General features: G+C 41.4%; 1 protein-coding gene and 1 pseudogene across 1 annotated transcript; both read right to left on the reverse strand.

The window, feature by feature from the left end:
- Nucleotides 1–2,337: 2,337 nt before the first annotated feature.
- On the reverse strand, nucleotides 2,338–15,084 carry LOC126063173 (keratin-associated protein 4-7-like; annotated as a pseudogene).
- A 4,161-nt stretch (nucleotides 15,085–19,245) lies between these two features.
- On the reverse strand, nucleotides 19,246–20,240 carry LOC126062376 (keratin-associated protein 4-4-like). Its single transcript, XM_049859880.1, has 2 exons — nucleotides 19,770–20,240; nucleotides 19,246–19,580 (listed from the first exon to the last, which is right to left on the reverse strand). Exons 1-2 carry the CDS (start codon nucleotides 20,179–20,181, stop codon nucleotides 19,246–19,248), a joined length of 747 nt encoding a protein of 248 aa, XP_049715837.1. The 5' UTR covers nucleotides 20,182–20,240.
- Between the last annotated feature and the right edge of the window lie 4,562 nt (nucleotides 20,241–24,802).

Genomic DNA, 24,802 nt, shown 5'->3' on the forward strand with positions numbered 1-24,802 from the left:
GAAAAGTGATTCTCTTGCAAGTAAAACCTCAAATATTAGAAACCTTTGGTCCAAGAAGAACATAGATTGTTTTATGATGAGAGTTTTCAAAAGCCTTAATGAACCAAGAGATAAAGAAAATAAAGACGCATTTACCTAATCTAAGAATACTAGAAAACAGCATGTCTCACAGCTGAAAAGTGGCACTGTTCGCCCACAAGTAAGAACCCGCAATAATTTTATTTTTTTTAGAAATCCAAATTTGAAACAGTTCAAATGTCTTTTAACAGATGAACAGTTAAACCAATCAAACTTTGGCACATCCGTACCGTGGGATACTACTTGGCAACAAAAAGGAATAAACTATTGATGCAAGCCACAATCTGGATGCATCTCAAGGGAATTCTGCTGAGACAAAAAAGCCTGTCACAAAAAAAATTACATACTATTCGTGAAAGAACAAAATTATTGAGGTAGAGAACAGATTAGTGATTGCCAGCGTTAGAGATGAGGTGGGGGCCGCTATAAAAATTTACTCCAAGGGAGCTTGATGGAGATGGAACAGTTCTGTACCTTGATTATGGTGGTGGCTACATAAATCCATACACATGCAGTTGCATAGAAATACCAGTGTTGGGTTACCCAATAAACAAGGTAAGCATGGGCTTGCTTGTGCTTACTTACTAATTTAAGGTGAACAATTTCGCATTTTTTCACCACATCAAAGATTCTGTTTCTAGCTATGGCTGGCATCTGTCTCTCTCCCACCCCCACAGCACCTTCCTACAGAATCAAATCCTCTTTTCAAATTTACAATCCCTGACAGGAATGGAGTACCCAGTGAGGAAAGTAAGCACAGGTTTACTTGTGCTTACTTATTAACCTGAAGTGAAGTTTCACGTGTTTTTCACCACATCTTTGAAATTGTTCACTATAGCTTAGTAGCTAAGTAAGCCCGTGCTTACCTTGTTTATTGAGTGATCTGTCCCTGAGAACTCTACACACACACACACATACGCACACACACATAAATGAGTGTGTGCAAAACTGGTAAAATCTGCAGAAGCACTGGACTGTACCAGTGTCCATCTCTGGGTTTTGATACAGTCTCTGGTTAAGCACTCAGCTGCTAACCAAAACATCCACGGTTTGGACCCACCACCTGCTCTCGCTGGAGAAAGATGTGGCAGTCTCCTTTCACAAAGTTTACAGGCTTGGAAACCCTATGAAGCAGTTTTAACTCTTTTTTATAGGGTCAGTATGAGTCGGAATCGGCTCGACAGCCATGGGTTTGGTTTTATAGTTATGGAAGATATTACCGTTAGTTAAAAACTGGGTCAAGAGCACATGGGACGTCCCTGTAGTTTTTTTGCAACTTCCTTTGAATCTAAACTTGCAAAATAAAAAGTAAAAGAAAATAATAATAATACAAAAGAGGCTAATTGAAGATGAAAGGGAGCAGGCTTTTATTTGTCTGCAATGCACCTTTATCTCACTGAATCTTTATGACAACCTTACTAGGTGGGTATTGTGATCCCTTAGTGAAAAGCAATTCAAGGTCAACAGTTTAAAGTAATGTGTCCAGGATCACAGTTGGCATGCAGGAGAGCCAGAATTCGGATCCAACCCTGTCCAACTCCAAAGTCCATGGGCTTTTCGCTGTACTATGTTGCCTCCATCAAATTGGTTTTGAAACAATTCATGGATTATAGATAGTATATTAAGGATTTTTTTTTTTTTTTGGTGGGAGCTGCAATCTGTAGCTCTCATGTTGTACATTTTAGATCTAAAATCCTTTAAACCTTTTCTTATTGCTGCTGTCAGACTAAATTCTGGTCTTGATAAAATCTCATTAATGAGTTCCAATTTAATTTTTCTATTGTAAAGTCCCCTGAGATAATGTGCTCCTACGTTGTGCAAAAAAAAAAAAAAAAAAAAAAGGGATATAGGTAGAATATTTCAATGACAACAAATGACGAGAGATGAGAAACTTTAGTGCCTTTGAATGCTAAAAGGCTTTGTTGGGGAACTTCAAGCAGTTCCACATGAGAAAAATATTATTACAAAGAAAAATACAGAAAGGGAATATTTGAAGACTCTTATATTTTGAATCAGAGTTGGGAATTCTAAAATAAATTGTTACAATATCTCACTGTAAAGTCTGAGTCACTAATAATAAGATGTTTCTACAAAAGAGACTAAAGGAGGCAATAATATAAAGACCAGACATTTCCAAATCAGTTTGGTGGTCCTATTTATAAGTTTATGGCATCAAGAAGTGCCAGCTGTTTTGTTGCATAGACACTGTCTGCCTGGACTGAAGATGGGAGCAAGGAAACTGATGGATAGTTCATGGATCTAGGGCAGGACGCTCAACAGCAAGAACCACCACAACAACTGGGACAGTAGCAGGTCATTCAATAGCAAGTGGTCTTGCAACAAGAGGGGCAAGCGACACCTGCAACCACAGCAACTGGGGCAGCAGCAACTGGACACACAGCAAGTGGGCTGGCAACACACAGACTGGCAGTATTGAGGCCTACAGCAGCTGGATACACAGCAGCTGAGCCTGCAACAAGTGGGCTGGCAAAACACGGATTGGCAGTTCTGGGGCCTGCAGTAGCTGGACACACAACAGATGGGCCTGCAGCAGATGGTCTGTCAGCAGCTGGGGTGGCAGCAGGTCTCCTGGCAGAGGTCTTGACCACAGCCCTGGTCAGAGCAGAAGGAACCACAACAGGAGTTGACGATGGTGTCAGAGGGTAGAGGTACTGGGTGTGTTTCCAAGAGAGTAAAGTTCTTGAATCTAGAAGTCTCCTTGCCCCATGTCCCCTTCTGAGGGAGCTCTTTTCTTGTTATTTTTTATTCTAATAATTAAGCAATTATCAAATTAGGCAACTATGTTTCCCAAGATGAATACAAAACATTGTTTCCTTTGCCTGATGTGTTAGGATTAATCCCATTGGCTCTTCCTGAATCGAATATTGTGTATCTTCTTCTGTGTGCATCCTCTTGGCTCGGATGCTGGTTAAATATTCTGAGATGGATGTGTTGACTCTCACTCCATCTACTCTTTCCTACTGAATTGTCTCCTGTCATTTCTTCCTTGTGGGCATCATCTATGTTTACAGACACTGTAGCTTCTTACACAGAGCAGTTGTCATGTGAACCGTGACATGGAGTAGTCCAGGTGTCACTCTTCCCCATGCGTGGGCAATACCATGCCCGTGATTTTTGGAGCATTCCTTATAGTAAAAAGAAAGTCCAATGCAGATATAAGGAAATCTCAGAATAATGGCATCTTAGCATCAGGAGGCAGGGTAAAGGCATATCAGGGTGGTCAGCTGTAAATAATAATGGTCAGTGGACCAAGATAGAAGAACCCCCAGGACACCTGGACTTTGTTTTCTTCCCTTTTCTTGACTTGAAAATATTGGTAGATTATGTGGAATGAAATAGACTTTGAGGGATCACCACTGAAATTGAAAATTTTGTTTATGATACTGAAAATATTTATATTTATATAAAAATAAATATACAATATAACCTCAATTATCTAAAAATGTGTAGAAAATATTAATGCAATGGCTGGAACTATTAGTAGTAATTATCTCTGGTTGATGCGATTATGGAAACTTAATTTCCTTAACACTTTTTTTCCTGCTTTTTCTATGATGATTTGTTTATCTTTTGTAAGCAGAAAAAAAAAATTAAAGGAAATTTTTTCATGCCACTACCCTACTTAGAGATCTCCACTGTGAACCTCTAGGGCTGAGAGTTGGGGGTGGTTCTCAGGCCAGGCTAATGTTCAGCCAGTTTAGTTGTACTGAGTGTTAAGATATTGAAGTTCTGTTGGTAAACAGCCGCTGCCCTGAGCTCTCTGAGTGTCCTTTTTCCCCATGCTGCATCCCTGTGATCCAGCACGAATGAGTTAAAGCTAAGAACTGCGAGGAGGGCTCTAGGATCCTGCTCTAGGGCTAAGCCTGATGTCCATTCTGATTAGTTGGTGACTATGATGGTTAAGCGTGTGTGTCAACTTGGTTGGGCCATGATTCTCAGTGGTTTGGCAGTTGTATGGTGTTATGATCACTTCCATGATGAGATTTGATGTAATGTGACCATCTCCATGATGGGATCTGCTGTGAGTAGCCAGTCAGTTGAAAGGGTGTTTCCTTGGGCATGTGGTCTGCATTGAGTATAAGTGGACATTCTGGCAAGACTCATGGGCTTTTGCTTGCTCTGGATCCTGCAGCTCACTCCTGTTTGTCTGACCTCCAGTTCTTAGGACTTGAGCTAACAGCTTACCTGTGGTCTTGCCTGCTGATCTTGGGATTCATCGATCTTCACAGGCTCTGAGCAAAAGCCCCACTCTTTGACCTGCTGATCTTTCATTCACCAGCCCCTGCAGCTACGTGACTCAGGAGGCGCCTCTATCCTGACCCATGGACTTGAGACATTCCAGCCTCTACAACCACATGAGCCATTCTCTTGATATAAATCTCTCCATATATATATTTATATGCTTTACTGGTTTTGCTTATCTAGAGAACCCAGCCTATGACATTTGGTACCAGGAGTGGGGTGCCTCCGGGCACTTATCAGTGGAGTTAAAGAGCTTTGGAACACTTGGCTGAACAAGGCAGACACAGGCGATGAGGTCCAAGGGGCTGAGAGGCCAAGAAACCGGGAAGCATAAGTTGAACAGACAAGGAGCACGGGAAACAGAGCCTCAGTCTCAAAGGATAGAGTCACCACTCAGATGGACTAGGAGAATGGGGCCGCCCAAAGCCAGGGGAGCAGAGTTGCTGTTCCAGTGAGCCTGGAAGGCAGAGCTGAAGCCCAGGACTGAGGGGTCTCCACCCAGAGTCTGGAGAGTATGGCCAATACCTATAATCTGGAGGGCAGGTCCATTGTCTAAATGGTCTCAGAGAACAAAGGATTATTTTCAAGACTGGAGAGCTAATGTAATGTGTTCTGCTGACTTGCTTGGTGGCTGTTATCCCCTGTTTCCCTCCAATTTCTCCCATGTAATGGAAGTATCTACCTTGTGCCTGTTCCACCATTGTGCTTTGGAAGTGATAACTTATATTCTAGATTTCACAGATGAAGAAGAATTTTTGGATTTTGGATTTGGAGTTGAATTAAGACTTTTGCTGATATGATGGAGTGAATATGTTTTACATGTAGCAAGAACATGAATTTTTGGGGGCCAAAGGGTGGAATGTCATGGATTGATTGTGTTCCCCCCAAAATGTCTGTCAGCTTGGCTAGGCCATAATTCCCAGTGTTGTGTGATTGTCCACTATTTTGTCATCTGATGTTCCTATATTTTGTAAACCCTGCCCCTATGATGTTAATGAGGCAGGATTAGAGAGTTATGTTAATGAGGCAGTACTCAGTCTACAATATTAGGTTGTATCTTAAGTCAATCTCTTTTGAGATATAAAAGCCAGAAGCCAGCAGAGAGACATGGGGACCTCATACCACCAAGAGAGCAGCCCAGGAGCATAGCGTGTCCTTTGGATCTGGGGTTCCTGTACAGAGAATCTCCTAGAGCAAGGGAAGATTAATGACAAGGAACTTCCCCAGAGCCAACAGGGAGAGAAAGCCTTCCCCCAGAGCTGGTGTCCTATATTCAGACTTCTAGCCTACTAGACTGTGAGAGAATAAATTTCTCTTTGTTAAAGCCATCCTCTTGTAGTATTTCTTTTATAGCAGCACTAGATAACTAAGACAGTTACCTTGACTTACTGGTTGTTAAGTATTTTGAATCTCATCTTGCCCTGGTATGCTGATATACAAACCCAAGGGTGTCCACTGGTACATTTCTTGAGAAAGTGTTCTACAGATAAAACTGCCTTTAAACTGCTTAGTAGACAGGAAAGCAATGCCTCCTCAGGAGGCAAGGGACCTGCTACGAACTGGTAGGGGAAGCCACAGAGCTCTAGGCAGGAGACACAGCATTAATACTGTGGTTCTCAATACACCTCCAGAGAGTCTGACTCAGGAGGTCTGGGGAGGAACCTACACTTCCTCTCTCTATTCTTTATAGTTCTTGAGATCCTTCTGGTGCAGAGCTACAGTTTCAGACCCCCCGAATGAGGTGCCAAAGTTGGAGGTGAGCTTAAAGATTGAAACAGAGGTCACCGGTGAAACTGGCAGGAATGGAGCAGGTTGAGGGTAAAAGGTGGGCTAAATAGGAGATAATAGAAGCAAATAGCTAATAGACATAAGAAAAAATGCTTAAATTAACTTGTAATTAAGAAAATGCAACTCAAAACAATAGAATACTATCTTCTTTTACCAAACGACAAAAAAAAAATTATTAAGATTGATCATAATCAAGGCTGGTGAGGATGCATTGTTGTTGTTGTTAGGTGCCGTTGAGTTGGTTCCAACTCATAGTGACCCTATGCACAGCAGAAAGAAACACTGCCCGGTCCTGCACCATCCTTACAATCGTTGTTATGCTTGACCTCATTGTTGCAGCCACTGTGTCAATCCACCTCGCTGAGGGTCTTCCTCTTTTCCACTGACCCCGTACTCTGTCAAGCATGATGTCCTTCTCCAGGGACTCATCCCTCCTGACAACATGTCCAAAGTATTAAGACGCAGTCTTGCCATCCTTGCCTCTAAGGAGCATTCCGCACTTCTTCCAAGACAGATTTGTTTGTTCTTTTGGCAGTCCATGGTCTATTCAATATTCTTCGCCAACACCACAATTCAAAGGCGTCAACTCATCTTCAGTCTTCCTTATTCATTGTCCAGCTTTCACATTCATATGATGTGATTGAAAATACCATGGCTTGGGTCAGGCGCACCTTAGTCTTCAGGGTGACATCTTTGCTCTTCAACACTTTGAAGAGGTCCTTTGCAGCAGATTTGCCCAATGCAATGCGTCTTTTGATTTCTTCACTGCTGCTTCCATGGCTGTTGATTGTGGATCCAAGTAAAATGAAATCCTTCACAACTTCAATCTTTTCTCCGTTTACCATGGTGTTGCTCATTGGTCCAGTTGTGAGGGTTTTTGTTTTCATGTTGAGGTGTACTCCATACTGAAGGCTGTGGTCTTTGATCTTCATTAGTAAGTGCTTCAAGTCCTCTTCACTTTCAGCAAGCAAGGTTGTGTCATCTGCATAACACAGGTTGTTAACGAGTCTTCCTCCAATCCTGATGCCCCGTTCTTCTTCATATAGTCCAGCTTCTCGTATTATTTGTTCAGCATACAGATTAAATAGGTATGGTGAAAGAATACAACCCCGACTCACACCTTTCCCGACTTTAAACCAACCAGTATCTCCTTGTTCCGTCCAAACTGCCTCTTGATCTATGTAAAGGTTCCTCAAGAGTACAATTAAGTGTTCTGGAATTCCCATTCTTCGCAGTGTTATCCGTAGTTTGTTACGATCCACACAGTCATATGCCTTTGCATAATCAATAAAACACAGGTAAACATCCTTCTGGTATTCTCTGCTTTCAGCTAGGATCCATCTGACATCAGCAATGATATCCCTGGTTCCATGTCCTCTTCTGAAACCGGCCTGAATTTCTGGCAGTTCCCTGATGATACACTGCTGCGGCCGCTTTTGAATGATCTTCAGCAAAATTTTACTTGGGTGTGATATTAATGATATTGTTCTATAATTTCCACATTCGGTTGGATCACCTTTCTTGGAAATGGGCATAAATATGGATCTCTTCCAGTCAGTTGGCCAGGAAGCTGTCTTCCATTATTTCTTGGCATAGACGAGTGAGCACCTCCAGCGCTGCATCTGTTTGTTGAAACATCTCAATTGATATTCCATCAATTCCTGGATCCTTATTTTTTGCCAATGCCTTCAGAGCAGCTTGGACTTCTTCCTTCAGTACCATCGGTTCCTGATCATATGCCACCTCTTGAAATGGTTGAATATCAACTAATTCTTTTTGGTATAAAGACTCTGTGTATTCCGTCCATCTTCTTTTGATGCTTCCTGCATCATTTAATATTTTCCCCATGGAATCCTTCACTATTGCAACTCGAGGCTTGAATTTTTTCTTCAATTCTTTCAGCTTGAGAAACACCGAGCGTGTTCTTCCCTTTTGGTTTTCCATCTCCAGCTCTTTGCACATGTCATTATAATACTTACTTTGTCTTCTCGAGCCACCCTTTGAAATCTTCTGTTCAGTTCTTTTACTTCATGAATTCTTCCTTTTGCTTTAGCTGCTTGACACTCAAGAGCAAGTTTCAGAGTCTCCTCTGACATCCATCTTGGTCTTTTCTTTCTTTCCTGTCTTTTCAGTGACCTCTTGCTTTCTTTATGGATGATGTCCTTGATGTCATTCCACAATTTGTCTGGTCTTTGGTCACTAGTGTTCAATTCATCAAATTTATTCTTGAGATCATCTCTAAATTCAGGTGGGATATACTCAAGGTCATATTTTGGCTCTTGTGGACTTGCTCTGATTTTCTTCTGTTTCAGCTTGAACTTGCATGTGAGCAGTTGATGGTCTGTTCCACAGTAGGCCCCTGGCCTTGTTTTGACTGATGATATTGAGCTTTTCCATTGTCTCTTTCCACAGATGTAGTCAATTTGATTTCTGTGTGTTCCATCTGGCAAGGTCCATGTGTATAAAAAAAAAAAAAAATTTTTTTTTTTTTTTTATGTGTATAGTCACCGTTTATGTTGATGAAAGAAGGTATTCGCAATGAAGAAACCTTTGGTCTTGCAAAATTCTATCATTCGATCTCCGGCATTGTTTCTATCACCAAGGCCATATTTTCCAACTACTGATCCTTCTTCTTTGTTTCCAACTTTTGCATTCCAATCACCAGTGAATATCAATGCATCTTGATTGCATGTTTGATCAATTTCAGACTGCAGCAACTGATAAAAATCTTCTGTTTCTTCATCTTTGGCCCTAGTGGTTGGTGTGTAAATTTGAATAATAGTCGTATTAACTGGTCTTCCTTATAGGCATGTGGGTATTATCCTATCACTGACAGCATTGTACTTCAGGATAGATCTTGAAACGTTCTTTTTGAAGATGAATGCAACACCATTCCTCTTCGAGTTGTCATTCCCAGCGTAGTAGACTATATGATTATCCGATTCAAAATGACCAATACCAGTCCATTTCAGCTCACTAATGCCTAGGGTATCCATGTTTATGCGTTCCATTTCATTTTTGACAATTTCCAATTTTCCTAGACTCGTACTTCGTACATTCCAGGTTCCAATTATTAATGGATGTTTGCAGCTGTTTCTTCTCATTTTGAGTCATCCCACATCAGCAGATGAAGGTCCCAAAAGCTTTACTCCATCCATGTCATTAAGGTCGACTCTACTTTGAGGAGGCAGCTCTTCCCCAGTCATCTTTTGAGTGACTTCCAACCTGGGAGGCTCATCTTCCAGCACTATATCAGACAATGTTCCACTGCTATTGATAAGGTTTTCACTGGCTAATGCTTTTCAGAAGTAGACTGCCAGGTCCTTCTTCCTCTTCTGTCTTAATCTGGAAGCTCAGCTGAAACCTGTTCTCCATGGGTGACCCTGCTGGTATCTGAATACCGGTGGCATAGCTTCCAGCATCACAGCAACACACAAGCCCCCACAGTACGACAAACTGACAGACACATGTGGGGTGAGGATGCATAGAAACCAGATTTATAAGTGTATGATGATAGTGTAAATTGGTGTCACCTTTTTGGAAAGTGAGTTGCAATATTTATTAACCTTTTAAAGGCAAAACTGTGATTCAATGCCACTTAATGATTCTAAGGGCTGTCCTCTCTTATCCTCCTTTGCTGCAGCTTCTCCTCCCTTGGCCTCTAAATGTTAGGAGACTCCCTGGTTCCATCCTTTACCCTCTTTCTTTTTTTCTTTTATTTACCTATTCTCTCTCCTTGTGTGATTTCACCCACCCCCAAGAATACCATGTTTATACCTTTATCCCTGACATATCTGTAGACTTCCTCCTTGACCTCTTCATTCCAGTAACTAATATGCATCTCCAGCTTGACACGGCCAAAACAGAACTCTTAGTCTCCGTCTGCCCTCAGATTGGCACTATGATAGTTTTAACTGTTAACACAAAAATTCTAGATGGCCCATGATTAAATCTTCTCTCTCACCCTCCTTTTTTCTCACCCTCCATGCCTAGGCCATCAATAAGTTCTATCCACTGTGTCTCCAAAACACTGCCCAATAAATTCACTTTTCTCCATCTCTGTTGTTACTACTTTTGTCCAAACAACTGTCTTATCTTACTTGTAATAAATTAATCATCTCTTAACTATTCTCCCTACTTCTTCCTTGCCTGTCTGCAATCCATTCTCCATACAACAGCCACAGTTATGTTTTTAGAGCATAAGTCAAAACATCTTGCCCTTAGAACCCTTCAATGCTTATTTTAAACATAAAATAAGTTTTAAGTTGTTAAAATTGTTAAAAACAATTTTGAAATCTTATCTTGAACTTTGATGCTGTCCCTAAAGTGGTCCTCACTCACCTCTCCAGGCTCATCCCTTGCAAGCCTCCCCCTCATTCACTGTGTTCCAGCCACACTGGTGGCTTTCCTGTCCTGAGCACATGCCAAGGTTGTTCCCACTATAGGGTTTTAGCACTTGATATTTCCTGGGCCTGAGAGACTTGGCCTCTAGCACATGACCTGGGGCTTCTCAGCATCACTCAAGTCTTGACTCAAATGTTCTCTTCAGAGAAGCCGCTCCTGACCTCCCAATCTCAAGAACCTTCCAGGCTCTTCCATCACATTGTACTTTTTGTGTTTTAATTGTCTTCCTAGCACTTATCTTTATTTTAAATTAGCTAATTCATTCTTATGCTTATTATCAATATCATCCTTCTAGAATATGATCTCTTGTTCAGTGTCTTATGCTTAGTTACTCAAATAGTGCAAGGTATAGTATAGTATAGATACTCAGTAAGTATTCATTGAATAAATGTACCACATGGACCCATTTTTGTAGAGAAGAAAGTAAAATATATTTACACACTGATATGTTTTTATAGGAAAAAGCGATGGGAGGAAAGTCATCAGGGGGATTTTACTTTTTATATTATTTTTTAAATGTTGGGATTATTGGAGAATCTTTTCAGTATTAAATAGAATCAAATTTTAAAACAAACAGAAGAGTTGGCTTAGCCAAGAAACACATCTTGTGAACTGTGTTCCTCCTTATGTCTGTTTTGCCAGATTTTGTGTGCCACGGCCAGGTTTGGGGCAGAGCCTTAAGAAGAAAGGCTTCTGCTTGTGCGAACTCCCTGGAGCCCTCAGGATGTAGCCCAAACTCTTTAACAAGGCATAACAACCTTCTCACAATCTACCTTCCCAAGCCCATCTCCAGCCACTCTTCCACCTCCCTTATCACCCTAAGCTCTGTGCTATACATGTTCCAGACCCTGTTCTTTGCAATTCTGTCCAACTCCTTGGAAAACCTACTCCTTATTTTCTATTGAGCAAAATCCTAGCTCAGAGCCACTTTCTATTACACCTTCTCTTACTCTTTCAAGCAATTATTCGGTGTTATTCTCTTGATACACCCGCAAAGCTCGGTGCATCCTCACCTCTGGGGCTGCATCCATGTTATTCCTCTTTGAATCTCCAGCATGTAGCAAAGTCTTTGGTACACAGCAGATACTTAATAAAAGTTTTTGGAACTTGAGTAAGCATTTTAATAATGTAAGAAATCTTTTAAATTTATAACAAAATACCAAATTTCTCCACAGAAACAGTATAATGAAATTTCTCTAGTGTGAAAAAACAGGAAGGCAGGCTAGGCTAATTTGGTTGGCTAGGAACTTTGAAAAATAATACCTTTTAGTCTCTTTTTAATACATTTAAAACAAAATTAGGAATCATAGCTAAGGAATGCTTCTGAACAATGAGTTTCAAGGTTTAAGTTCAGAAAGAGATGATTCACTTGTAATTAATGCAAAGTTAATCCACATTGAGTTAAATATATCTTCCATAATTATATTTACCTTCTCATTTTACCTTGTAAACTGTTATTTTATGGAATATACCAAATTTCACTTGGGTGTAGGCCAGAGCAAATTAGTCCACACATGTCCCAAATGAACTGTGTTCAAATCAATGAGATTTTATTCCATAAATGTCATAGGTGGGGATTTAGAGGGTGTAGAAAACATTCAGACCCTTGTCCTAATCCTTTTCTGAGGGTTCAGGAAATCCGTCAGCTGAGTAATGGATTATTGTCCCAACAAATAGTACTTCCAGAAACATGTAATGTCTTCAGAGTCACTTTCCTGAGAGCCAAAGTGAGTCAGTAATCCCACAGTCTTCAATGCTCAGAATGTGGCACAGGGTCATGGAGGGATTGGATTGGGGCCTAAAAGAGGCCTGAGTGACTCACGATAGGGATCACAATATCAGGCCCATGTTTGCAGACAAGCTTTATGTTGGTGAGAAATGTTCTTCCTGAAAGGTCTTTGATGAATTTTGAAAGAATGGTAAAACTGGAGTACTGTAGCTTATCACTCACTCATCTATTCAACAAACGGTGGTCAAGAACTTCTGTTCCAGGCACTATGCGTGAAGCTTCATATTACTTGCTATTTAAGATTTAGGTGTTGTCACCTCCTCTAGGAAACACTTCCTGGTGTTCTCCTCCCAAACCACCCTTACCGTAGGTGAGCTTCTTCTCATATCTGAGAGCGTGCTCCTTATGTGTTTCATATTGCTTTCTCATCACTATTCCTGAGCTCCCTAAGAAAAGATACCAGTGGGTCTTCTTTATAATCCCCTATGCTCACAACATGAACAAGAGCTTGCTCTGTATAAGTGTTCATTGAATGGATAATATAGTCCCTATCCTTGAGAAATTCAGTGTAGAAACGGGGAAAGATGGATGAACAAATAGCTACAGTACAATGAAAAATCCTGTATAGAGAACTGCTATGAACTCCCATGGAGTAGGAGGAGCAACCAGATGTCCGGAAAAGATGCATAAAAGTGCTGTTATACATAGACCTTGAAGAACAAGAAGGGGACAGGGCTGAAGAGGAAGCCCCAACCAGAGTGACACATACACAGGCACAGAAGCGTGGGAGATCATGGCATGTTCATGGAACGGTAAGTGATTTTGTAGAGCTAGAATTTACAGAGGTTCTTTTACATAGTGTACATAAAAATTACTTTGGGAACTTGATAATAATTCTAAATCTCTAAACTGGCCCCTAAAAATTCTGATTTAGGAATCTTGAGCAGAGCCCAGGGATTTGCGTTTTAAATAAGTACCCGCAAGTGTTTCTGGTTCGTGTAGAGAAGCAGTATCAGGAATATCAGATTGCAATGAGTTTTAATCCTTACTTCAGTAGAACTCAATGAAAAACCCATAGACCAGGGAAGAATTGTGGATTTTTGCCACTTTGATGTTCGTTTTGTACTAGTATTTCAAACATAAGATTTCTCGTCTACTTTTTTCCCCCACTTACACTGCCTTCTTACTGTTTTATTCACAACATTCATACTGGTGTGAATTTCTTGTTTTAACTTAATGATTTGTAAGCTTTTTTTTTTAACTTTTTAAAAATTCTCCCTCATCCAGAAACTCGCTTTATAAAAGTCAGATAAAACAGAGGCGCTCAAGTTGAAGGGAGGAGGCCCAGCTCTCAGCCACAGTCCAGCAGCTTTTGAGGTACTTCTGTGAAACTCTAAGCAGCTCATTTGGAAAACTACTATTCTATCCAAAAGAGCCAGTCAGAGTAGGTACAGTAATTTATTTGAGCTATGATTCAATGTTGCTTTGAAAAAGAGGCACCAGTATGTCAAGTCTATGCATATAGCCAATCCCCCAAATGTACTACACTGAGAAAAACAACAATCTAAAAGTGAGGTCACCGTGGCCTTTGTGAAGTGTGATGTCCTAGAGATTGGGTGATCTCTTTATGAGGGAAGATACCCTGTGGAAAAAAGTGAACCCAGCAGAAAAATCATTATCGAGAGTAATAGAAGGCAAACACGTTTTCTGCCCCCAAGTGATAGATACTTCGGGGGATGTTGAAGTGTCACAGAGCACCACTATGGAGCAGGAGACATGAATGTTCCTCTGTAGCTTTTATTGCCTAAAAATAGAAACACTAAAATGGGAATGAAGTCTTCATTTTGTACATGAACGGAGAATAACTCTTCCCAGAACTTTCCACAGCTATTGTCCACCTGTTGGCTGTTCTCTTCAAGCCAGGGTGTCTAGAAAGAATAGAGCTTGACTGCTTCACTGGAGGATCAGTGAGACGAGTTTTTTTTGTGCTGAGGTGTTTTGGTTTGGAAAGACTATTGTTATGTTGTGACCCGGGTCTAAATTCTTGTCTGCAATGGTGTGTAAAAGCAATTATTCATCATCTAGTTATGAACACATAAGACGGAATGAATAGTAAGTCAATTTTATTTGTGTACTCAGAAACAGAAATGCATAATCAAACAGAAAAAAACAGACATAGAAACATCACCCTAACAGAAAAAGCTGAGAAAGTGTCAACAATAAAATCTGAGAATTTGGATAACTATCCGTGCTCACATAAGCCTGACGAATAGTTTCCTTCTTTTTGAGTAGTGGAAGGTGATATCTGGATGCCAGGGAGGAGGACAGCAATCTGGGACTCTTACTGGACACTTAGAGAGAGAGACAGTGAGTAATCATTGTGCCCAGGAGCCTTAGGGCCAGTGTGGGAAGGAATTCAGAGATTAGACACACAGTCATTGGGACTGGCTCAGCCAGAATTCTGTGCCCTAGTGCCCTGGAAGAAAGAAGCTCCTGATTTAGTGAGGAGAATGTTGATGGGGAGGGTGTAGGTATAGAATGGGGAACTCAGCAACAAGAGGATCCATAGCAGCTGGGGCAACAACAGATGGTACGGCAGCAGGTGGTCTGGCAGCAGCTGGGGCAGCAGCAGCTAGAAATGCAGCAATTGTGCCTGTAGCAGGTGGACTGGCAGCCCACTGACTGGCAGCACTGGGGCAGCAGCAGGTGGTCCTGTAGCAAGTGGTCTGGCAGCAGCTGGGACAGCAGCAGGTCTCCTGGCAGAGGTCTTGGCCACAGCCCTGGTCAGAGCAGACGGAGGAGCCACAGCAGGAGTTGACCATGGTGTCAGAGGTTGGAAGTTCTGGGTGAGTTTCCAGATGAATAAGTTCCTGAGTTTGACCATCTCCTTGCGACATTGTCCTTTTTATACCCAGCTGAGAGACTGTTGTCACCATGTGCAATCCTCTTTCCTCGTTAGTATTCCTACTAGTACATAATCAGGTATCAAGTTACATATTTATCAAATTAAAATTACTTAATTATTATAAATTTAGATAGAATATATTCTTCTCCCTGATGTTTTAAGATATATATGTCTTGTTTTGCTCCTCAATCATCAGTTTTGTATCTTCTTTATTGGTATTATCTAATTTCAAGACTGGAACTTCATTGTCTAATTGGCTGTCAGGCAACAGCTTGTTATCAGTGATTCTATGTGTTCCTCTCCACTCTATGTGTATCACATCATGAGTTAATGTAGGCAGCGTTTCTCATGGAGGACTCTTTTCTGCTGGCCACTTAAGAGGATGGGATGTCGGTTCAGGCTGAGAAGGAAAAGGTCCATCGCTGAGAGTCATTCCTGAACCATGATAAACAGTGTGACTCTAAGCGTGGCCTGGTCATCAGGGGACTGGGGAAGTAGCACCTTAAGCTATGTATCTTGGTTCATATCCTCATGCCATTAAAGCTCTCTTAGGCTATTTCTGTGATAATTTTTTCCCTTCTGTTTCCTTTTCTCTCTTTTTCTAGAATTTCTCTTAGTTATGTGGTGGTAGTATTGTTGTCAGGTGCTGTCAAGCTGGCCTCACACTCATTGCAAGTCCATGCACAACATGATCAGACCTTTGTGATTTATAAGGTTTTCATCAGAAATAGGTCACCAGGCCTTTCTTCCTAGTCCATCTTAGTCTGGAAGCTCTGCTGAAACCTGTTCAACATCATAGCAACACAAGCCACCACTGACATATGAGTGGTAGCTGTGCTTGAGGTACATTGGCCAGGAATCAAACCCAGGACTCCCTCATGAAAGGCAAGAATTCTACCCCTGAGCCACCACTACCTCCTCGTTGTGTGGTAGATCTTCTGAATAGATACTCTTTGTCATTACATTTTCTTTAATTTTGTCCATTTCTTTTATTTCTTCTACTTTATCTTCTAAATATTTTACTGTTTTCTAATTCTGTTTATCTTAATTCTTGGAGAAGCAGGTGATTTTATTCTGCTTCTCTGATTGCTCCTTTTTCATAGCATTTTGTTCTTATTTCATGGGTACAATTTCCTCTCTCATTTCTTTGAAGACAGTATAGTTTCTGGTTTTGTAGTTTTTTTAGTTCTATTCTACTTCCTGCTTTTTTAATTATTGCCAAATTGCTTTTTTTCCCCCTTAATGTTTGTTTGTAATTTGATCTCAAATGCCTATGGCATATTTAGTAATATGTCACTAAAATGTCAGTTTGAAGTACTGTGCGGATGGTAGGACTTGTCCATCGGTGGGCTTCATGAATTGATCCTCACCTCTCCCTTCCTTACCACCAAAATATTGTCAGGCTATATAGATCTTTTCACTGGGTCCCTTCATTTTCTTTAGAGAAGAATCTTTCAATATCCTGCTAGGAAGGTTTATGCCTGGCTGTTGGGGCCCTGGATGCTGAGCACAGTGTTCAGGTTTTCACTTCGTCACCCTATTTTCAGTCCCATACTTCACCTTTGTCCCTTGCAGTATCCCCAAATGTGAGGCTTCTCTCATTAAATTCTCTAGAGAAAAACCTGCTGCCTGGTGGAAACTAGGACTCTGCAGAGTGGACAAGGGAACCTAGGGGCCTACCAGCTCTCTTGTCTTACCCTTCTTCTATATTTTCCGGTGACTCCAGGTTCTGAGACTTTCTGAGTCTTCAAGGGAAATCAACTTTACACTCAGGAGTATTCTGCTTGCGCCCTTTCGGGGTGTAGATCCTTTTGCTCTGTTAAGTTGGTCATGACTTCTCCCTCCAAGAATGTGTTGCTACTTCTTACCTGCTGTTGTCCCTTTCCTAAGAGAATAGAATTTGTGTCTCTACTTTTCATTCTCCTTGTTGGTTTGTTAATAATGAATTTGGAGATGACAACGGGGCATACACAGTTTATTTTGTGACACCTTAAAGAACTACTACTTCTAAACTTTTGAAATTAAGCCTATTGTTTTCATTGTTAGGTGCTGTCGAGTTAATTCCTACTCATAGTGACCCTATGTACTACAGAACGAAGCACTGCCCAGTCCTGCTTCACCCTCATGATCGTTGTTATGCTCGAGCCCATTGTAGCAGCCACTGTGTCAGTCTATCTCATTGAGGGTCTTCCTCTTTTTCCCTGACTCTGTACTTTACCAAGCATGGTATCCTTCTCCAGGGACTGATCTCTCCTGATAACATGTCCAAAGTATATAAGACGTAGCCTCACCATCCTTGCTTCTAATGAGCATTCTGCTTGTACTTCTTGCAAGACAGATTTGTTCGTTCTTTTGGCAGTCCGCGGTATCTTCAATATTCTTCACCATCACTAAATTCAGAGGCATCAATTCTTCGTCCATCTTCCTTATTCATTGTCCAGCTTGCACACGCATATGATACGATTGAAAATACCATGGCTTGGGTCAGGCACACCTTAGTCTTCAAGGTGACATCTTTGCTTTTCAACATTTTAAAGAGATCTTTTACAGCAGATTTGCCCAACGCAATGCATGTTTTGATTTTTTGACTGCTGCTTCCATGGGTGTTGATTGTGGATACAAGTAAAATGAAATCCTTGACAACATCAATCTTTTCTCAGTTTATCGTGATGTTTCTTATTGGCCCAGCCGTAAGAGTGTTTGTTTTCTTCATGTTGAGGTGTAATCCATACTGAAGGCTGCAGTCTTTGATCTACATCAGTAACTGCTTCAAGTCCTCTTCACTTTCAACAAGCAAGGTTGTGTCACCTGCATAACACAGGTTGTTAATGAGTCCTCCTCTAGTTCTGATGCCCCATTCTTCTTTATATTAATGATCTTGTTTGATAATTTCCACATTTGGTTGGATCACCTTTCTTGGAAATAGGCATAAATATGGATCTCTTCCAGTAAGTTGGCCAGGTAGCTGTCTTCCAAATCTCTTGGCATAGACAACGAGTGAGCGCTTTCAGCACTGCATCCGTTTGTTGAAATGGCTGAATATCGACCAGTTCTTTTTAGTATAATGACTCTGTGTATTCCATCCACCTTCTTTTGATGCCTCCTGCATTGTTTAATATTTTTCCCATGGAATCCTTCACTACTGAAACTCAAGGCTTGAATTTTTTCTTCAGTTCTTTCAGCTTGAGAAATCCCAAGGGTGTTCTTCCCTTTTTTTCTTTCTTTTTTTTTTTTTTTTTTTGGCTCATCTACTCTAGTCATCACAAGAATGCAAACACTTTCTTGTCTCCTCTGCTTCCTCTTTATTTTATGGGTGTGTACATTACCCCTGAATTTACTGACTTAACTCATTCTATTTCTAAAAATTATTCCTTCTGTATTAACTTTCTTCAAAACAGGAATTTCCCCCTGATGATCAGTAGTACCCAAAACACTCTACTTGCCTTGACCTTCCTCTTATTTCCAAGACTAGATTGTGAGATCCTTGTAGGAAGAAACAGTGGTTCACATGTCTTGATATGATTCCCAGAGCCCAACGGTGCAATGAACATGGCAAGTGATCAATAATTTTGTTGACTGAATAAGACAAGTAAGGTGGGTTATCTTATTTTGAAAAATATGTAAAGGTCCTGTATTAGGTAATATTTGCAAAATTAATTTTCCTTCCAGGCCATAGAAACCCAAACTCTTTTTCATCTTGAAAGAAATAATGCGGGGGGGGGGGGGGAGGGTGGCGACAGTCAACTCTCAAATACAGTTCAGTATATAAGAATTTCTGATACCAAGGTAAAATTTATTGAGAAAGAATTTTAGTTGTGAAGGTTAAGGAGAGGATAACAATCATGGGCTCAGGGACTTTGTCCACTGCATCATGTATCTGAGGACTGAATGCAAAGAAGAGGTCCATGGGAGACATAAGGGGTATTCAGTGTAGACTTGTGGCCTTTCACCAGTTGCTTACTGGTATAACAGGATAATAAAGGTAGTGGCCGTTTAAAACAGAGAAAAGTTCATATGAATGCCACTTTTCTGTTGATAAGATGCTGGCCAGCTCATGGTTGATTGTCAGGTATGATGCTTAGCAAGAGGATTGAGAGCAGCTGGTGCGACAGCAAGTTGTGCGGCAGCAGCTGGTCTGGCAGCAGACTGGGGGGCGGCAGACTGGGCGGCTGGTGGTCTGGGAACAGACTGGGGGGCAGCAGCTGGGGCGGCAGGTGGTCTGGCAACAGACTGGGCGGCAGCAGCTGGGGTGGCAGGTGGTCTGGCAACAGACTGGACGGCAGCAACTGGGGCGGCAGGTGGTCTGGCAACAGACTGGACGGCAGCAGACTGGGCGGCAGGTGGTCTGACAGCAGGCTGGGGGGCAGCAGCTGGGGCGGCAGGTGGTCTGGCAACAGACTGGACGGCAGCAGACTGGGCGGCAGGTGGTCTGGCAGCAGGCTGGGGGGCAGCAGCTGGGACGGCAGGGGGTCTGGCAACAGACTGGGCGGCAGCAGCTGGGGCGGCAGGTGGTATGGCAACAGACTGGACGGCAGCAGACTGGGCGGCAGGTGGTCTGGCAGCAGGCTGGGGGGCAGCAGCTGGGACGGCAGGGGGTCTGGCAACAGACTGGGCGGCAGCAGCTGGGGCGGCAGGTGGTATGGCAACAGACTGGACGGCAGCAGACTGGGCGGCAGGTGGTCTGGCAGCAGGCTGGGGGGCAGCAGCTGGGACGGCAGGGGGTCTGGCAACAGACTGGGCGGCAGCAACTGGGGCGGCAGGTGGTCTGGCAGCAGACTGGACGGCAGCAGACTGGGCGGCAGGTGGTCTGGCAACAGACTGGGCGGCAGCAGCTGGGGCGGCAGCAGCTGGGGCGACAGGGGGTCTGGCAGCAGACTGGACGGCAGCAGACTGGGAGGCAGGTGGTCTGGCAGCAGCTGGTCTGGCAGCAGCTGGGGCAGCAGCAGGTCTCCTGGCAGAAGACTTGGCCACAGCCCTGGTCAGAGCAGATGGGACCACAACAGGAGCCGACCATGGTGTCAGAGGGTGGAGGTTGTAGATGTCTTTACAGGAGAGTGATTTCTCAAATTTGGAAGTCTCCTTGCCCCCCCTCACCTTTTATACCCTGCTGAGGAGCCGCTGTCACCATGTTAATGGCTATTTCCTTATTATTGTTTATATTAATAGATAGACACTTCTGAAATTAGTTAATTGTAGGGGAGTATATTTTTTTTTTGTTTTTATATGTAAGTTTAAGTTAGATGGAATGTATTTTTCCTTTCTCTCTGTTAGGGTTTAACCAATCTAATCTGTCCTACTGAATCACCTCTGATTTTCTTTCTTATGGGTATCATCTAATTCCAAAGAATCTTCAGCTTCCTCATTGGATTGCCTATCATGTGATCAATCATTTGGAACTCAACATTCTGTGTATCCCTTAAAGCTTTGTGTCTCACATCATTCCTCAATTGGAAACAATGTTTCTTGTTTCTAGAGACCCTTTTGAGAACAATGAACCGTGAAAATACTAGAAGAAAATTTGGGAATTTTTTTTCTTAAAATATTTGAAGCAGTATAGTTTTTCCAAGACACAGAAAACTTAATAGTAATAAAGGAAAAGATTTAAAAATGTGACATCAGAAAAAATTTTCTACCTGGTCAAAAAAAAAACCTTAAAATCAATAGTTTAAGGGCAACTGGGAACAAACTCATTAATCAATATACCACAAAAGGAGCTGTTTTCCTTAATATGTGAATACCTCTTACCAAAAAAAAAAAAAAAAAAACCATTGTCATCGAGTCGATTCTGACTCATAGGTACCCTATAGGACAGACTAGAACTGCTCCATAGGGCTTCCAAGGAGCAGCTGGTGGATTTGAATTGCCGAGCTCTTGGTAAGCAGCTGAGCTCTTAACCACTGGGCCACCAGGGCTGAGAATACCTCTTACAACCCAATTAAAGAAAAAATTTAACAGAAAATTGAGTAAAGGATAGCAACCGTTCAATGAAAAATAAATATAATGCCTTTTAAGCTTATTAAAGATGTTCAATGTTACTTATAATTTATAAAAAATGCTTAATTGAACAATTTATTCACTCATCAAACCATCGTTGAACACCTACTATGTGCCAGGTCCTACCCTATGCACTGGGGATACAGTAATGAGTAGCTGTTATTAATAATCTCATTCAATAATTTCTGCATTTGGTTGGATCACCTTTCTTGGAAATAGGCATAAATATGGATCTCTTCCAGTTAGTTGGCCAGGTAGCTGTCTTCCAATCTCCTGGCATAGACATGTGAGTACTTCAAACGCTGCATCCGTTTGTTGAAATGGCTGAACGTCAACTAATTCTTTTTGGTTTTAATGACTCTGTGTATTCCTTTCATTTTCTTTTGTTGCTTCCTGTGTCATTTAGTATTTTCCCCATGGAATCCTTCACTATCGCAACTTGAGGCTTGAATTTTTTCTTCAGTTCTTTCAGCTTGAGAAAGGCCCAAGCATGTTCTTCCTTTTTGGTTTTGTATCTCCAGCTCTTTGCGCATGTCATTATAATAGTTAACTTTTTCTTCTGGGGTCATCCTTTGAAATCTTCTGTTCAGTTCTTTTACTTCATCATTTCTTCCTTTTGCTTTAGTTACTCGATGTTCAAGAGTAAGTTTCAGAGTCTCTTCTGACATCCATTTTGGTCTTTTGTTTCTTTACTCTCTTTTTAATAACCTCTTGCTTTCTTCATAAATGATGTCCTTGATGTCATCCCACTACTCGTCTGGTCTTCGGCCATCAGTGTTCAATGCATCAAATCTATTCTTGAGGTTGTGTCTGAAGTTCATGTGTGACATACTCAAGGTCATACTTTGGCTCTCATCGACTTGTTCTAATTTTCTTCAGTTTCAACTTGGACTTGCATATGAGCAATTGATGGTCTATTCTGCAGTCAGCCCCAGACCTTGTTCTGACTGATAATATTGAGCTTTTCCATCGTCTTTTCCCACAGATGTAGTCGATTTGATTCTTGTGTATTCCATCTGGCAAGGTCCACACGTATAGTTGTCACTTATGTTGGTGAAAAAAGATTTGCAATGAAAAAGTCATTGGTCTTGCAAAATTCTGTCATGCAATCTCTGGCATTGTTTCTATCGCCAAGGCCATATTTTCCAACTACTGATCCTTCTTTGTTTCCAACTTTCTCATTCTAATCATCAGTAATTATCAATGCATCCTGATTGTATGTTCAGTCAATTTCAGACTGTAGAAGATAGTAAAAACCTTCAATTTCTTCATCTGTGGCCTTAGTGGTTGGTGTGTAAATTTGAATAATAGTCGTATTGACTGGTTTTCCTTGTAGGCTTATGGATATTATCCTATCACTGACAGTGTTGTACTTCAGGATAGATTCTGAAATGTTGTTTTTGACGATGAATGCAACGCCATTCCTCTTCAAGTCATCATTCCCAGCATAGTAGACCATATGATTGTCTGATTCAAAATGGCCAATATCAATCCATTTCAGCTCACTAATGCCTAGGATATAGATGTTTATGAGTTCCATTTCATTTTTGACAATTTCCAATTTTCTAGATTCATACTTTGTACATTCCATGTTCCGATTACTAATGAATGTTTGCAGCTGTTTCTTCTCATTTTGAGCCATGCCACATCAGCAAATGAAGGTCCTGAAAGCTTGACTCCATCCACATCGTTAAGACCTACTCACTTTGAGGAGGCAGCTCTTCCCCAGTCATCCTTTGAGTGCCTTCCAACCTGGGGGGCTCATCTTCCAGCAGTATATCAGACGATGTTCCAGTGCTCTTCATAAGGTTTTCACTGGCTAATTCTTTTCAGAAGTAGACTGCTGGGTCCTTCTTCCTAGTCTGTCTTAGTCTGAAAGCTCAGCTGAAACCTGTTTGCCATGGGTGACCCTGCTGGTATCTGAATACCGGTGGCATAGCTTCCAGCATCACAGCAACACACAAGCCCCCACAGTACAACAAACTGACAGATATGTCAGGGAAAATTAAGCCTAGCAGTTGATATATATGCTCCTCCTTAAAGTTTTTCCTGAAGTCAACCTGTTAGTTACTCATGCTCCACATATTAGTGAGAGTCTCCTTCTCTGTGTATCCATAACATGTTAGAGCAGTAAAAACAAACAAACAAAAACCTGTTGCTGTAGAGTCCATTCTGACTCATGGCAGCCCCATGTGTGTCAGTGTAGAGCTGTGCTCTATAGGGTTTTCAATGGCTGATTTTTTTCATAAGTAGATCACCAGGCTTTTCTTCCAATGTTAGAATATACCGCATGGCAATTTTTAAAATATTTTGCTCACGTCTAAAATGTTTTGTAAATCCAGACAAGTTATTGGTCATGTGTGAGGGCAATGGAAAGATTTGCAAGGACTCCCGGCTTATTCCTTCCTTTAAAATTATTTTAAGAAGTATTCCAACCAACTGAGAAATGAATCAAAATAAAGAATTCCACTATGAAGTAGTATACCAAAAAAATGGTACTGAGAGAAGAAACTAGTAAAATTTAAAGGTTCAAATATATTCTAGAATTAGTAAAGGATAAAAATCAGCAAAGAAAACTCAAGCATAAATACAAGAGAAATGCAAAAGGCAAGTGCCAAAAACAATAATAGAATAACATATTTTATTGTAATAAAGGGAAAAATGTAAAAATTAAGATGAAGTATTCATAAATGTTTATGTGCCACATAATATGGTATCGGCAGCATAGCATAAGAAAACAAAAACAGCTTTAAAATACAGAGACAATACGGCAGGCATAATAGCTTGCGGCTCTAACATGTTTCTCAGGCCTGGGCATTTGAGAAATACTGCAATGAGAAATGACCTCTGTAGAGCAGTTGCTGTCTTAGAATAAATCTAGGAGTAAAACTTGTATCACATTACTAATTTACAAATATGTCATTTTAGTTTTGTGCTAGTCTTTGTTTCCCTTTGTTTATTATCTTTTCCGCGTAAAAGCTTTTGCCTAATCCTAAAATATTCAGCTCTTGAACATATGATTTCACTTAGGAAGGGAAGGGAAACTCTTGAAAAGACATAGGAAGTCCAACTTAAACTGAACTCTCAATGGAAAAGAGAATTTCAGAGTTATAGAGAAGACAGAGGCAGCTGGAAGACTTCATGCCAGGTCATGCTAAGTGGGCTCAAATGTATTCTTTATATGTGTCATAGTTATAAATGCATGCAAACCCTGCAATTAGAGTTTAATGGAGCATGAATGGGTGAATGTCATTAATGTGTCTGTCACGGCAGCATTCACAATCGCCAGCGAAAGATCACACACATGCTATAACAGTGCATAGGAAATGGTTTACTCACATAGAGAAGAGACAGAGCGAGATGAGCTTCACTAGTGGGCACTGGTCTCCCATGGTCAGCAGGCCCATCCCACATATGGCCTGTGCAGGGCAGGTGTTCTACGTTCACCCCTCTTGTGCTGTAGTGCAAGAGATCCCGTTCTTTCCCTGATGGAAAGAGATACAGAAGTGGAGTTGGCCAGGTGCCATATGGTGCCTACACATGTGCAAGAGACAGAAAAAGTTACTGCGTGCCTGGAACAGGAGGAAGGTTCCTCTAATAAGTAGAAAGAACTGGGAAAGAGACAGCGACCCAGCTTCCAG

Source organism: Elephas maximus, chromosome 19 (genome assembly GCF_024166365.1).
Source record: "Elephas maximus indicus isolate mEleMax1 chromosome 19, mEleMax1 primary haplotype, whole genome shotgun sequence".
Taxonomy (NCBI): Eukaryota; Metazoa; Chordata; class Mammalia; order Proboscidea; family Elephantidae; genus Elephas; species Elephas maximus.